The sequence below is a fragment of the Saccharomyces kudriavzevii genome, assembly GCF_947243775.1.
Source record: "Saccharomyces kudriavzevii IFO 1802 strain IFO1802 genome assembly, chromosome: 4".
In the NCBI taxonomy this organism is placed as follows: domain Eukaryota; kingdom Fungi; phylum Ascomycota; class Saccharomycetes; order Saccharomycetales; family Saccharomycetaceae; genus Saccharomyces; species Saccharomyces kudriavzevii.
This window is the reverse complement of record NC_079275.1, coordinates 1323683-1337805: the sequence shown is the minus strand read 5'-3', so window position 1 is coordinate 1337805 and position 14123 is coordinate 1323683. Positions and strand designations below refer to the sequence as shown.

Genomic DNA, 14123 nt, shown 5'->3' with positions numbered 1-14123 from the left:
ATATTTTATGAACATAGAATAAAAACAGCACATACAGATCATTCAAACGTGACACTATCAGGCATATTACATTCTATTATAGCATATCTAAAGCCTGGTGGAGGTCTTTTATTGATGCACGGCAAAGAAAAAATACTGGCTTTATATGAATGGCTTTATCATGGAATATTCGACTCAAGCGCAGATCATGGTTTAGATTCGTCTTACCAACTATTGTATTAGGCTTATTATGCTACTGTACGTGGGCTTACTGCCACAAATTGTGCTACCAACAGATCAATGGACAATTCGGTCACAGATCTGTCGCTATAGGGCTCATTTGTGTGGTATGTTTCCTAGATGTAGTTGTGATTTTCATATGGTTGCAAATGGTGGTCTGGATTGGTCCAGGTAAACAGCCGCATGTAGCACCCTTTTTAATCCTCCCCGTAGCCTCGAAGGAGGAGACTAACGATGGCGGATCCCAAAGTACGTCAGCGGAATACGACGCAGTAATCCCACCAAAATGCTATCAATCTGACCCTCATGGATACCCAATATGGTGCAGTCCATGTCAAAGTCTGAAAACGGAACGAACACACCATTCGTCAGAGCTTGGTCATTGTGTTCCCCGGTTTGATCATTACTGCATGTGGGCAGGAACTGTTATCGGTAGAGACAATTATAGGCTTTTCGTTCAGTTTGTTGCTTATTTTTCAATCCTTTTACTAATCATGTGGGCGTCAATTTGCGTTTATACCAAGGAAATTACCCAACGACACCATAGTCAAGGACCTCGTATAAACGTAAATGTGATGTTAACATTAGCTTTCGCCATCCTTGGATGGTTATTAACCACGAGTACCTTGGGGTCGGCCATCTTCTACATGAGTCAAAACAAGACGTCTTTGGAAGCAATCATGGATAGCAAGAGAAAAAAATTCGGGACAAGAAAGATATTTTCCTACTACTCAGAGTCCAACAAACTGAGATTTGTAGTAGAATTTGATAGGTCAGAATTCCACGCCTTTTGGAGCAAGAAAACGATACTTGCGAACGTGAAAGATTTCATGGGTCCCAACATGCTGATGTGGTTAATTCCTCTAGGCAAGCCCTTTATATTGTCGAGCAAGACGGATGAAGTAGACAATTCACTTCCGAGTGGCCAGAGAGTCACCTTAACGGAAATACTGGGTCCATACGAAGAGCTTTACAGTGACTACACCATTCAAGCCATTGAGGACAAGATAGCAAAGGGCAACTATCTAACCACATTCCGAGCCTTTGGTGATGACGCTAGTTCTGTTCACTAAGTAACACTGGCCATCAAGGGTCTGAACCGTATCACAAGCTGGGAAGTTTTATATTATCTACGTATTTAGTGTTTTTATATGCGGAGGGAAGGGATGGGGCATAAATGTATTTTCTTGATCACCCTTCCATAAACGGTAAGAGATAAACAGGTTTGAAAAAAAAAGTAAGTGAGGCTTCATTTCGTAAGGAAAACAATAATGCGAAGTCACTGAGATAGAATAGCATAGATTGTATCGTATCTTCAGATTAGTGAGCAATGGAGCACAAAGGCCTTGACCCAAAGACTCTGAAAGTTAGCCAATTAAGAAGAATATTGGTAGAAAATGACATTACGTTTCCAGCAAATGCTAGGAAGCCTGCATTGGTGAAACTGTTTGAAGAAAGAGTGAGGCAGCGTCTCGAATTATCTTCTGAAACTTCAAAGGGTAATGATAGCATTCAAAAAGCCGTGAAGTCAGAAGCAAAAAACGCTGATCGTAAAAGAATCTTGAAGAGTAAAAAGCATGAATCAAACTCTGGAGCGAGTAAATCTGTTAACGTCGAAACCAACAAGAGAAAGAGAGAAGAAAACAGTACAGATAACACAATACCGGTGCAGGTGAAAGAGGAAAAGTCTTCCAAGAGGAAAAGGAAAAAAAGATCTAATAGAACCACTAAATCATTGGAGTCACCTTCGAAGCCTAAATTAGAAAGCGAAGAACCTTCAGTTACTTTATCTCCTGAGATGGAAATTCGAGAGGAACATAAAGAAGAATTTTCGAATGGTGAGCTAATAGCGACTGAGGAATCCAAAAAACCAGAATTACCCAATTTGAAAGTGTCGAACGAATTCTTAGTACAATTAAATAAAGAGTTGGCTAGCGCAACCACCGAGAGCTATGACCATTCTATAAAATCCACAAACTGCTCATCTGTTAGAATTGAGAGAGAAGAGCCCGTCGAAACTGCAACTGGAGCGGAAGTAAGAAAAGGAAGCGATCCGATTACTAATTTGGATAAGAAGGCCCGAGAGGCAGTAGATAAAACGACATCAGAGGAAGCAAAAGAAGAGTTGGTGAGAGGACCAAAAGCTCTTGATATGCGGGAGGGAAATAACATCAAAAGAAAATTGTCGAAGGAAAATAAAGCAAGTTCAAAAGGCCGTACCAGGCACTTTCTTGAGAGTAAAACTAAAAGAAGCATGGATATTTTCAGGCCGCTTGTTGCCCACGTCTTCATTTGGTTATGGAATGCTGTTCTTTACCTTTCAATTTTGTTACCCATCCTTTTTGGTCTTTGGTATAGAGAGCAGAGAATTAGAATCGGATATTGTGGTCATGAAGAGCCCATTAAATCCCTTGCATTCTCAGCCTTCTCTCAAACTGCGCGAGTGGATGAATTTTTGCAGGCTTATGCACCAAATTGCCTGGAATGTCCTGAACACGCCACGTGTTCTTCTCTTATGAATATTGAATGTGAATCGGGCTACGAGCTCAAAAGTTCTATTTTAGAAACCTACGGTGTCATTCCCTTCTCCAAGTACTGCGTTAAGGATGAAAGTAAAGAAAAGGAGGTTGATGAGTTGGTTTGGAAAGTAAGTGAATACCTGAGAAAAAAGAATGCGCAAGTTGATTGTGGCGAAGGACAGAATCTTTTTGAAAGTGGTGAAACAGAAACCAAATTATATGAGATATTTTCCCGTTCAAGACCGTCCTGGGAAAATCAAGCCGATTTTAATGAACACTGTAGGAATGTAATTGAGAAATTAAGGCATATGGATGAAATTGTCTGGTTGCCTTTGGACTTCGAAACAGGTGAAGAAATTCATTTCAAACCGAATAATACTACCTGTGTTTATCGTTCAACTTCCAAGAAATGGGTTAAATTACCATGTCATTTGGGAGCGGATATTCGGAAAGGACTAAGAAAATATGGTGTTTCTGTGTTGATCACCTTAATTGTCATACTATTCATCAAAAAAATACAATCAACTCTTGACGATTATGTTCAGGGAGAACAGATAATTGAACAATTTGTGAAAGAAGCAACTGATCGATTGAAGAGCGCAAAAAAAAACGAGGATGAGGAACCTTTCCTAACAACAGTTCAATTGAGAACAATACTGTTGAGAGATATACCCAATATTAAGGAACAAAATAGCCTATGGGCTCGAACCAAAGATAAAATCATCAAGGAATATTCTGAAAATATAGAACTATATCTTCTTGAAGAAAATGGAGAAATAATGACATGTTTGGAATGGAATGATTGATTGTTTTTCAGTGCTTGTGTAACTTTCTATCTGCTTTTTTTTTTCGGTTTTAAAATCTTCAACGTAGGACTAAATGACGTTAATTCTTTAATTTGTTTTCCTAACTGTTTTCTTAAGGGATGGATTTCTGCCACTCTTGTCTGTAGGATTATTTACAGTTGTTTTTTGTTTAAATATAGTTATGTAAGGAAGGATATTTTTTCTATTATATTATTTACTATTTGTAGCATTACTAATAAAAGAGGAAGAAACCGAAATTGGAATGCAAGCGTATTGCTTCGAGGCTGGAGAACAAAATCGTTCCTTTCTTACTCTTCCTTGCCAAAATAATCAAAACTATTTTCCAAGAACCGTTCTTAAATACATAGCTTACATAACTTTTCAGCAATTTACAGAACAGTAATCAAGCAAGACCGAACCCTTCGTGTCCTTCGTTAATCGCCAACAATAAAGAACCGCGCAATGTCTCATATGATTCATAGGGAGGTAAATTTAATTGATTGAAACAAGTATGCGATGATGGCAGTCTTTCTGACGAACCAAAATCACGGTGAATGGAAAACTTACAAATCCCGTTGACACCACTTAGTTCCTTGAATCCATTCAAGGGCACCTTACTGGTGCCCGTTACAAATTGCAAAAGTTTAGCACGCTCTTCTGCATCGAACGATCTAACCGCCCTCCAGAAGTAGTTAACTTCTTTACACGTCGCTGTATAATTAACATAAGTGGTATTGTTTTTCCAGTCATCGACATCAATATCAGGCAAACCACTAATTAACAACTCTAACTCCTGCTCATCAAAAATGGTAATTAGGTCTTTAGATATCAGGGCATAGAAGCCCACTAAAAAGTTATCCATTTGTTCCTTAACAGATGTTTGAAGTTTATATTCAACAATTTTCTTAACGTATTCCTGTTTATTGGACTCCGTGACCACTATATCTTTACCACCTTGAATCAAATCAATAACTTTATGTTCACCATAATCATCAGTTTCCACAGAAAATGTTTCTTCTATAATGTCTGTGATATCATTTTCAAGAATCCATACTAATGATTTATAATAATCCGGATCCAAAGATTCCATATCCTTTAATGACACTGGCCTGCCTAAAATATTTTTGTATACTTCACGACTAAAATGGCAGTCCAAAAAGCATTGATCTCTAATTGCTTTTCCGATGATCATCCCAGTGAATTTGAAGAAAGAAAGATGCTCAGGATTAATACCTGATGTCCGGTTGGGATGAAACGTAGTTTTATCCGATGGCACAGGAAGGAAAAGTGCATAATCTGGATTGAACATCTGTCTTGACAGCACTTGATACCATTCTCTGGTTAAACCACCAGCATCAACACCACTCTCTCCTTTGAATGTTATTTCTAGTCTAGAATTCTTGATTTCATCATTAGTTTTGAAGAATAGGGCACGATAAGAGTCCAAAAAAACCTGTTCACGGCGAACAGTAATCGGTAATTTAGGGCGCTCTTGATTATCAGACTTCAATTTAGCATTGAAAAAGTACCTCTTGTTATCAAAATCCAAGACCTTGGGATTCTTGACTAAAAGTGCGAAGGGACCACTCATCAACTTTGGATTTGACCGAATCATTTGATTCAATAGCTTCTTGTGAGCGTCTGTAAATGGAAAAAATAAGTTTTCAACTGGTGTCTTGGAAAAATCTAGTAATTTGGCTTCTTCATATTTACTTGCCGTGTTCCTACTTTGACTTAAGTCACTACGTCTGCATACCACCATTAGTGATTCAATCAGCGGAAGTAAGATCGTAGCTGAAGTATTGATGGCTTGACTCTTTTCAAACTGTGACAAACACTCACTCAATGAGGACCACACAGGTCCACTGTTCATTTGATCATACAAATACTGGAGGTCTTTAACGTTACGTTCCTCCTCTTTCCTTTTGTGGGTATACAGAAAATCAACTGTAGTTAAAATTTTCAATAGCTTTGCTTGATCAGAACTTGGAAGGGTGAATTTCTGTAACAATTCTGAGTTAATCTCCATTCCGTTCGCTATACTACTTACCTCGAGTGACAAACCATCCAAAGCGTCCTTTAATTTACTCATTATACTGACACCTAAAGAAACTAGATGTTTCGTAAAAATGGTCATACAACTTTTCAATTTGGAAAGGTTGTAAATAATATTCAAAGTTTGTTGAAAAACTCTTGTGGTACAGCTATCAAGCATAATAATGGATAAAATCTTCATGAGATCGTCTTCATCAAAATCTGGTAAATGAAACTTTTTATTCAGATTTTCTTTACTGTTCGAATTGGTAGAAATAACAGCCAATGTTTTAGTACAAACTTGCAATATTCTTGTCAATAAATCCATCAGTACACTCTCATCTGTGATGAGCTTTCTATCTAAAAGTGAAAATAAATGCCATAAAGGCCACCTCAATTTTTTATCAGTGAGGGATTCTTTTCTAGACTTATTATTTGCTTTGTTCACTATCAGATTATCATGTTCCGCAATGAGGAAGTACTTCAATCTAGAATCTGCATCAATCAAATTCTGTAAAATTTCGATGGTTTGATTAGCCACTGTAAGCGGTGTGCAATCTGAAGGCAGTTGCTTAACCGTGGCAGCTTTCGTATGTCCCATTGCCCTGCTAGAAATTATGTTATACACTTTTTCCAGAGAGTGTTGATCCACTATACCTTCACTTAAAACAAAAAGAAACGTGTTCATCAAGTCATTTCTATTTTGCTTACTAGAGCACAAGCGATAAAATAGCTCGTGGTATATTTCACGCTGAATATAGGGTTTGGAGATAAACACTGATTTCATCAGTGACGCGATTCCAGCACGATCAATTAATGGAGCAAAATATATTCTCGCTGGCTTTTTCTTCTCATTTTCGACAATGTTACGATCATTACCATTTTCATGGTCCAAACCACTCTCAGCATCGTCAACATTGTCGATAATATCGTCGTCTGTCCTAACCATATTGGCCGAAGAGCCAATTCTACCGAACATTCTCTGTTCTTCTGCCTCAGTATCTAATATTCCTTCCCGAATATCTTCAGGAATCGCCTCCAGAAAATCAGAATCAATCTCTCTGGAGTGTGCATTATGCTCAGAATTGAGCCTGGCTTCCGCTCTTCTTTCTCTGACATGTTGTGCAAAGACATCGGCCCTTATGTCATCAGGCAAGGCATTCATGAATTCAGGATCAATATCTGTACCACCTATATCAACTTCAGAGCCTTGAATAGTGACATATACAGGTTCATGATCATCATGAGAAACGGTACTTGGTTGCGGATTATCCTCTTCAACTGATATATCACCTGCATTGGTAATACTTTCTGATCTTGGCTCGTCGAAAAGTGAACTTTTATCCTTTGATCTTTCTTGTTTGCTTTTTTTTTCTGATTCCTCTTGCAAACATAAACTGATCTTGTATATTCTGTTGATAACTGTAGGAATGATACAGTTTGCATACGTTTTAGAGTCATAAAACATATCGAATATATCTTTCCACCTAGATACGGTAGACTTTAAAATGATGCCATCCAAAACAGGTTCATCAAAAAAACTACCTGAGACAAGAACTTCCGAAAAATGCAGATGATGAGATCGTGGGCGAGAACCTGAACCAGCAACAGTCACTTGGTCAGAAATATCATTCTCGACTTGTTCTAATCCAGTAGGCCCTAATGGGTTTATTAGATTGCTTTGATTTCTCCTTCCGCGATTTAGTAAACTTAAAGAGGGAGCGCTCATGGCAGAATGAAAATGCGTGCGATTGACTGAGCGATGATGATTTCTATGACGCATTTCGTCATGAACTCTAAACAAAGGCTCATTTTCATTTGAAAAAATATGTTCGATGCCGCGGAAAACACCTCTATCATCTTCTTCACTATCTCCTTGTGAGTCATCTGATAGCTCAACACCTTCTGCTATTAACCATCTTCTTCTTGAATCTCCCATTCTGGTGGAATTAATAGGCTCGTTCTCACTACTTTCACGTTCTTCATCCGAAATGGACAAGCTTGATAATCCAGAGTCCCAATCGGATTCATCTACGTCATAATCACTCAAATCAACGTCGTATCCAGAGCTTAGTTCGTCCTCGTAAACTTCTATTACGTCCATAGAACCATCATCTTCATTGTTGGTGTGACAAGAATGGCTATCATCGACTTCATAATCAGCCATTTCTTCATCATCTCCTGATGGTTGGTCAATATTGATAATCAATCCATCCGCGTCATCGACTTCATAGTCTATATCTGTACCACCTGTTGTGCTTGAATCCATTCCTGAAGATAATTCATTTTCCGCTGAACTTGAATGAATACCGTCCTCACCGTCTTCTCCCATATCATCGTCTTCATCACTAAAAACTACTTCGAACCCATTATCACTATCAACAAAGGCCATAGCGTCATCATCTCCGATTAACGATGTGTCGTCATCGTCATCGTCTTCTTCCTCGATGTCTTCTACGTCATACATTCCCAGTGCCGAGTTCTTGAACATATCTGGGATCTCTTCCTTATCAGACTCATCGACTTCATCATCGACTTCATCGTGATCTTCAATCTTGAAGAGCTCTGAGAAATTGTTTCTTGTCGAACTGATGGTATTCAAAGCTTCAACAGCGACATTGAAAATTTTTTTGGAGAAAGGATAATTTAAATCAATACTAGCCATAGCTTCTGTGATAACTGATGGAAGACCAAGATCAATAACTAGTTTACACAATTGGTATTGATCCGCTTCAACCTTATTCGAATCTAGGAGCTGGCGGAGATATGGTGCCTGAACGTAAATCATTGACGTAATAATCCTGAACCACATATCCAACTTTAGATGATTGCTTTCCAAAAGCTTAGAAGAAGAGGTTGCATTTCGAATAGCTTTCATTATCGCTTCGACAGCAAATTTTCGGATGAAGTTCATATGAGGATCAATAATCTTGACCTCACTCTTTGTCGTTTTGTCATCTTGAACAGTGGCTAAGAAGCCAATAATCACGGAACGGGCTAGCATCCCAACGACTTCTCTTCTTTTAGCTTCGTGCTTATCATGTTCAGTTCCAACAGGTTTGTCTAACAACCTATAGAGGAAAAAGTTGATAGCAGTGGTTCTTGGTCTTGGGCGTTCTGCATATGTGTTTCTTCTGCTGAAGGTTAAAAATTCAAATTTACACTGGTTGTAACTGCTTACTAACTCCACTAAAAGCTTCAAAAGAAAGATCATATAAGCACAAACAGGATTTCTTGATGGATCCAACTGGTTTTTCTTATTCTCAGACATGTCTGAGGAATTGGCCGGTTCGGACAACCAATCTTTTTCAGAAGCAGCCATGAGCTGGGATAACAGCAAATGCATGATCCCTGTCCTCTCATAAATATCTGCCTTATCTGGATTTACTCCGGCATTTTTATCTTTTTCATTCAAAAATCTTTTCAGCGAGTAGTCAAGCAAAGCTCCTTGCTCATCAAATTCTTGGAATCGGGCTGTTTCGCAAAGAATGTCAATAAATTGGGAGGGACTACGCATAACTACATGCGCTTTTTCTTCCAGAATCGTTGTTAACTCACGCACAGCATCGGCTCCATCACTTAGCGGTTTTGCTGTGAAGCTTCTGTCAAGCTCCGCCCGCATCAAATTATCGACATTTTCAGCCGTTTCAAAACATCTTCTTGTCAATAAAAGGAAAGACGACTCTAGGAAGTTGATCTTGTCTAGTTTTTGGAAACTTCCAATCACTTTTAGCAATCGCGATAAAATACCTGATCTAGCTATGTTATTGGCATATAGCTCGTCTCTAGAATAGAAAATGAGTATACGCGATGTTGCCAATGCAGAATAAAAATTGGAAATATCAGAGACCCTGATTAGTATATCGAACAGTTTCTGTTTCATAGATTCTGGTATGCGGAAGACTTTCGCCATAGAAAGTAAGGGATATCTCAAGAGAACGTCTTTAGAAAGCTCTTCAAAATGAGGCAGTTCTGATTTTGCCAGTATGATTTCGTAAACGTAAAGAGCTTTCGAAAACCAAGGAGTATTCACATGTTCCGGTTTTAGAGATTTTTCAAGATACTCAATGAAGCTTTGCATTAAATGCGAAGCCTTTTGATAAATATATTTCTCATTCAGGAATATACCGAATAAATGGATCAATGAGGACAGAGTGGCGGGATCGTCCAGTTTTGTTTCCAGGATCCGATCCAATATTTTACCAGCAAATACTTCGGTAGGTTCATCGTATTTTGTGAAGATTTGTAGCAAAGTCTTTGCGAAAGCATTCACAAGTTTGGGATAGAAGGGGAGTACTGTAAAAATCCTAGATGGCAATCCATCATTGAAGAAAGTATCTCTTAATTCATCTAGCTCTTTGGAAGTACATCCCTCGTGATACTGTGCTTGCATTGGTTGTGGATAGAACATCGACGTATCTTCGCCAACCAATTTCGTATACTTTTCCCATTGTTCAGGCGAGAAAAGGCCGATACTGTTATCTGCAGGAAGATCATCTCCAGTCTCTGTCAAATAGTTTGCTGCAACATCGCCGGGTATTCCGACTTGTTCGAATAAGGTTATTTTTTTAACTGGGGGGAATACTAAGTCCCAATGCAATTCATACAATTCTTTGGTATAAATGTTGACAGTGGTAAATATATTCTTCAACATACTGAGAAGTTGCTTGAATACAGAATAAGGAACATTGCGGGACTGTGTCTTGAAAAGTCCGTCTGACTTATCCAAATCTAAAATCATTGCTAGTGCCATTACTTTGATAGGAACGGTAAGTGCTTTCATGATATTATAATCCTCATCTACTGAAACGTAATACTTACCGATACTTTGAACATTTTCCATCGTCTCAGTTTGCATCGATTTATTGCAAAAGGTTAGAGCATTTATTAGACAGCTCAAGGTCAGAACACCGTTGGACTCGTCTATGTAATTTATATTATCAAGGGAAGAAAAATCTTTAATTTTTGTCATTCTCGTGAACAGATCCCTTATAATCTGCAAATAAAGCAAATATCCTCCCCTTTGATAAAAAATGTAAGCAGGTATTGTTTGTAGAATTTCGGTAGAATTAGGAGAAGCCTTTGGAATAGTAAACACAAAGGTATTGAAGTTTAAAAGAACGAGAAAGTACGGCAGATGGTCTTCAAGTTCAATAATCTTTAGCATTTCTATAACATTTCCAACAACGTTTTCGAAGATATGAATTTCGGTGGTCAAATCTTTATGCTCCAGGTCCATATTCCTAGAATGACTTAACCTCAAAAAACAACGGAATAGAACTGCGGCATTTGATTGCAACGTATACAGTATTGTCCGCACTTGAAGGGTGTTTCTTGTTTTTATGCTAGTAATTTTTCCCTTATGATCACCTTTTTTTGGATCATGAATATAAATTTGGAGTGGTGGACCATCTCCCGAAACGTCCACTATAGGCAATGGCATCGTTTCAGTTATAACATAATCTGGCATATGCTGACGTAAGTACATTTCCTCCAATGCACATTTTTGGAATAATAATTTTAAGTTCTTGATTAAAGAGAATCCCTTTTTATTGAAATAATCATAGATCTGCATGATTCTCTTACATGAAAGGGTTGTAAGATCAATATACACATTTGTAACAATGTTCAAAATAGCGGCAAGCCGACAAAGTTTTGAGTGACACGAACGCACGGAATTATTGCCATCTTTTGCCATGAAAAAACTTGTGTCGTTCGGACTGTTCAGAAATTCACTCAAGTCTCCTAATTGATCATTAAGCGTTTTCATAACGTCCATAAAAGCATAATCTTCATATTTTTCATCCAAATACTGAAGAACTTCAGTAACATTCGAGATTGCTACAGAAGTGAAGTATTCATAGGGTGGATTTTCCATAAATATAATCGCCAGGAAATCTCTTGCCTCTAAATGTTGTGGGACCTGTGAGAACGAACCATTTCCCAAAGACATCCCAAACAGAACACTAGTAAATGTATCTAGCATAGTTCCTTTATCTAGCAACTCCCAATAAGCGGGCTCATGCTCCTCTTTATCAGCAAGTAATTCCTCATTTTTGTCATGAAAAAAATAGTTCTTATCTTTTGGTGAAGTAAAGAGAAACTCCCTTTCATCTCTATAAGCACTTGGCATTTTTCTTATGACGTCACATAAAGCCTCCACGATATTTGCCTTCAAGTCTGGATAATGTCTTGCTAATTCATCGATGTCAGTACCGTATTCAGTGGAACGATCGCCACCGGTTAATATACGCGCGTGATCTGCATCAAGTAAAAAATCGAACAGATTGTTTATAAGGCCTTTTTCTTTAACCTGGTTTAGCCCCTCTGAATTCAAACATATCGCAGAAATGACGTCCGGAAGTAAACTTAATAACTCGGCGGAGGGTCCAAGTAGCTTTGGAAATTCATTGATAATATAGGGAATAAGTCCTGCTTCAACGAGAACGGGATAAATAGTGGGCTCACTATTTATTACTTTTTGAACCACATCGAGAGTGTAAGTTATTAACGTTAAGCCAAATACGAACTTATTCTCTAGGATTTTCTTTAGTGAAAGGAGTATGGGCGAATCTATCAAATTCCTAATCCTGTCACCTGAGTCTGTGCTCAATAATTTGAGAACAAGCTTCAACAAGCTTCTGATATACGCCAATTCTCTAAAAGAAATTGAGTAATAAACCACGGAATACTTTGGCGGCTGCCATGTCTCTGGATGTTCAAGCGTAAAATCAATTTCATTGGCTACTGAAGTGATTAACATAGTAAAGCCATCATTTTCAATAAATTCAGTAGCAGTCTCACTGTTGTCTATAAATGTTTCCAAAAGATGGGTAGCAGAAGCTAAGGTGCGCTTATAGGAGCAGTTTCTTATGGAAACGATTTCCAATAGTGTAGGAATCAAACCAGCTGCAAACAGAGATTCATGCAAAGGTTTAACATCGGCTAGGTTTGATATCAAGTAGAAAAACCTCACATTATATTCTTCGTCAACTTCGCCTGTTCCTTCTCTCAATGTCTTGGCAATGTAACGCAGAATCTGAAACAATAGACCATGTGATATGTTACCACCAAGATTCCTAATAATGTCTGAGCACCAAACATGCTTCAAGGAAATGCATTCCAATGTGAATAGAGCATCTGTTCTAAGTTCCTTTGGTATTTTGGTTTCAGACAATGAGATTAAGTCAGTTAGACTATTAAAAGCATAAGGATCCAATTCGAATAACTTCGAGCTTACTTGAGGAGGCGAGAAAATAGTGTTTACAAAGGCAATGGCATTCAGTTTAGTTTCGAGGATTATATTTCTTAAATTTTTATTTTCACTTGAATCATCACTGAAGGCTTTCGCTACTGAGGCTTTTACCGAAAAATCGAACCAACTTTCTGACGGTAAAACGGCCATACCCTTGTCAAATATTTGCTGCAGCGAGTGATCACATAATTCTTGAGTTGTCATAGTTACTTTCTTAATGGAAGTTTGGGCTTCGTTAATGTTATTTCTTTGCTGACTTGACTTTTTGAAACCATTCGAAGTATAGTGTGTAAATCTCAATTTTCTCCATTTTTGAGGTACTTTCTTTTTATCAAAATACAAATCCACAAGAGAGAAATGTTCTCCATCTTCATCCATGACAGAAGACGACAAGGATAAAGCTAGTTTGAGAGTCTTTTTTCTGAGAACAGGATCGCCAAATATGTTATGTGCCACTATCTTTTCTCTGGCAATCACAAATCTTTCACCTAAAATGGCTAAAATTCTCATGACCGCTAATCTTATTGTAAAATTTGGACAATTAAGCAGATGCATCAAAACATCTCCAGAGGAGTAAACAAATCTGTTTTCCGTGTTTAGAAGTAACCGGCGAGTAAATTGTAGCATTTTCAAACAATAGATAACATCATGTCCTTCCATTTCTACTAGTTTGATTTCACACTCCTTTTTATGATCTTGTTTGTAGGCGTATTTTTCTGCTACTTTTGACAGGAGTTCGTCCATTCTATCTAGAATGGGAATCCAAATGTAGAGATCATCTCTTGATCGATCCCACTCTTGGATAGTCTCGATTCTCTCCAAAAAGATGGAAACGTCGCAATCAACCAAATAGTCAACTAATGGCTTATAGCTAGCAGCAAGTTTCTCCTTTCTTGCCTTTTCACACCGAGTAAAAAGCACCATGAATATATATCTTCTATGAAGGACAAAAAAGCAGATTAAAAAATGAACTGTTTTCCAACTAATGATACGAGTAGCTATAAATATTCAATAACTGAGGTACGCGATGGATATGATGATGTTTTGCCCTTTTCTTCCTGTCTTTTTTAAAAACATGATGATTTGGTATTTGCTCTTCAGAAACTAGATGAAATTCCTCATTATCACAAAGCGGCAAAACTAAAAGCGGTTCGCGGTCGGGTAATAGTAGCTACATGCTTGAGTTAAATGTTGCATATTCAAGTGCACTGCCTAACGTACTTTTAATTTAAGGTATTTATTGTGAGTATAATTAGAGGAAAGAGATGACTTACGATCCGAGTGAAAGAA

At 37.9% G+C, this 14123-nt stretch overlaps 3 protein-coding genes across 3 annotated transcripts; 2 read left to right on the top strand and 1 right to left on the bottom strand.

The window, feature by feature from the left end:
- Positions 1–149: 149 nt before the first annotated feature.
- Positions 150–1292, top strand: PFA5 (palmitoyltransferase PFA5; the record flags this gene model as incomplete). Its single annotated transcript, XM_056227238.1, has 1 exon — positions 150–1292. One exon carries the CDS (start codon positions 150–152, stop codon positions 1290–1292), a length of 1143 nt encoding a protein of 380 aa, XP_056087079.1.
- A 257-nt stretch (positions 1293–1549) lies between these two features.
- On the top strand, positions 1550–3544 carry HEH2 (Heh2p; the record flags this gene model as incomplete). Its single annotated transcript, XM_056227236.1, has 1 exon — positions 1550–3544. One exon carries the CDS (start codon positions 1550–1552, stop codon positions 3542–3544), a length of 1995 nt encoding a protein of 664 aa, XP_056087078.1.
- A 403-nt stretch (positions 3545–3947) lies between these two features.
- TOM1 (E3 ubiquitin-protein ligase TOM1) lies at positions 3948–13757 on the bottom strand (the record flags this gene model as incomplete). Its single annotated transcript, XM_056227235.1, has 1 exon — positions 3948–13757. The coding sequence occupies one exon, from the start codon at positions 13755–13757 to the stop codon at positions 3948–3950; it is 9810 nt and encodes a 3269-aa protein (XP_056087077.1).
- Positions 13758–14123: the final 366 nt, after the last annotated feature.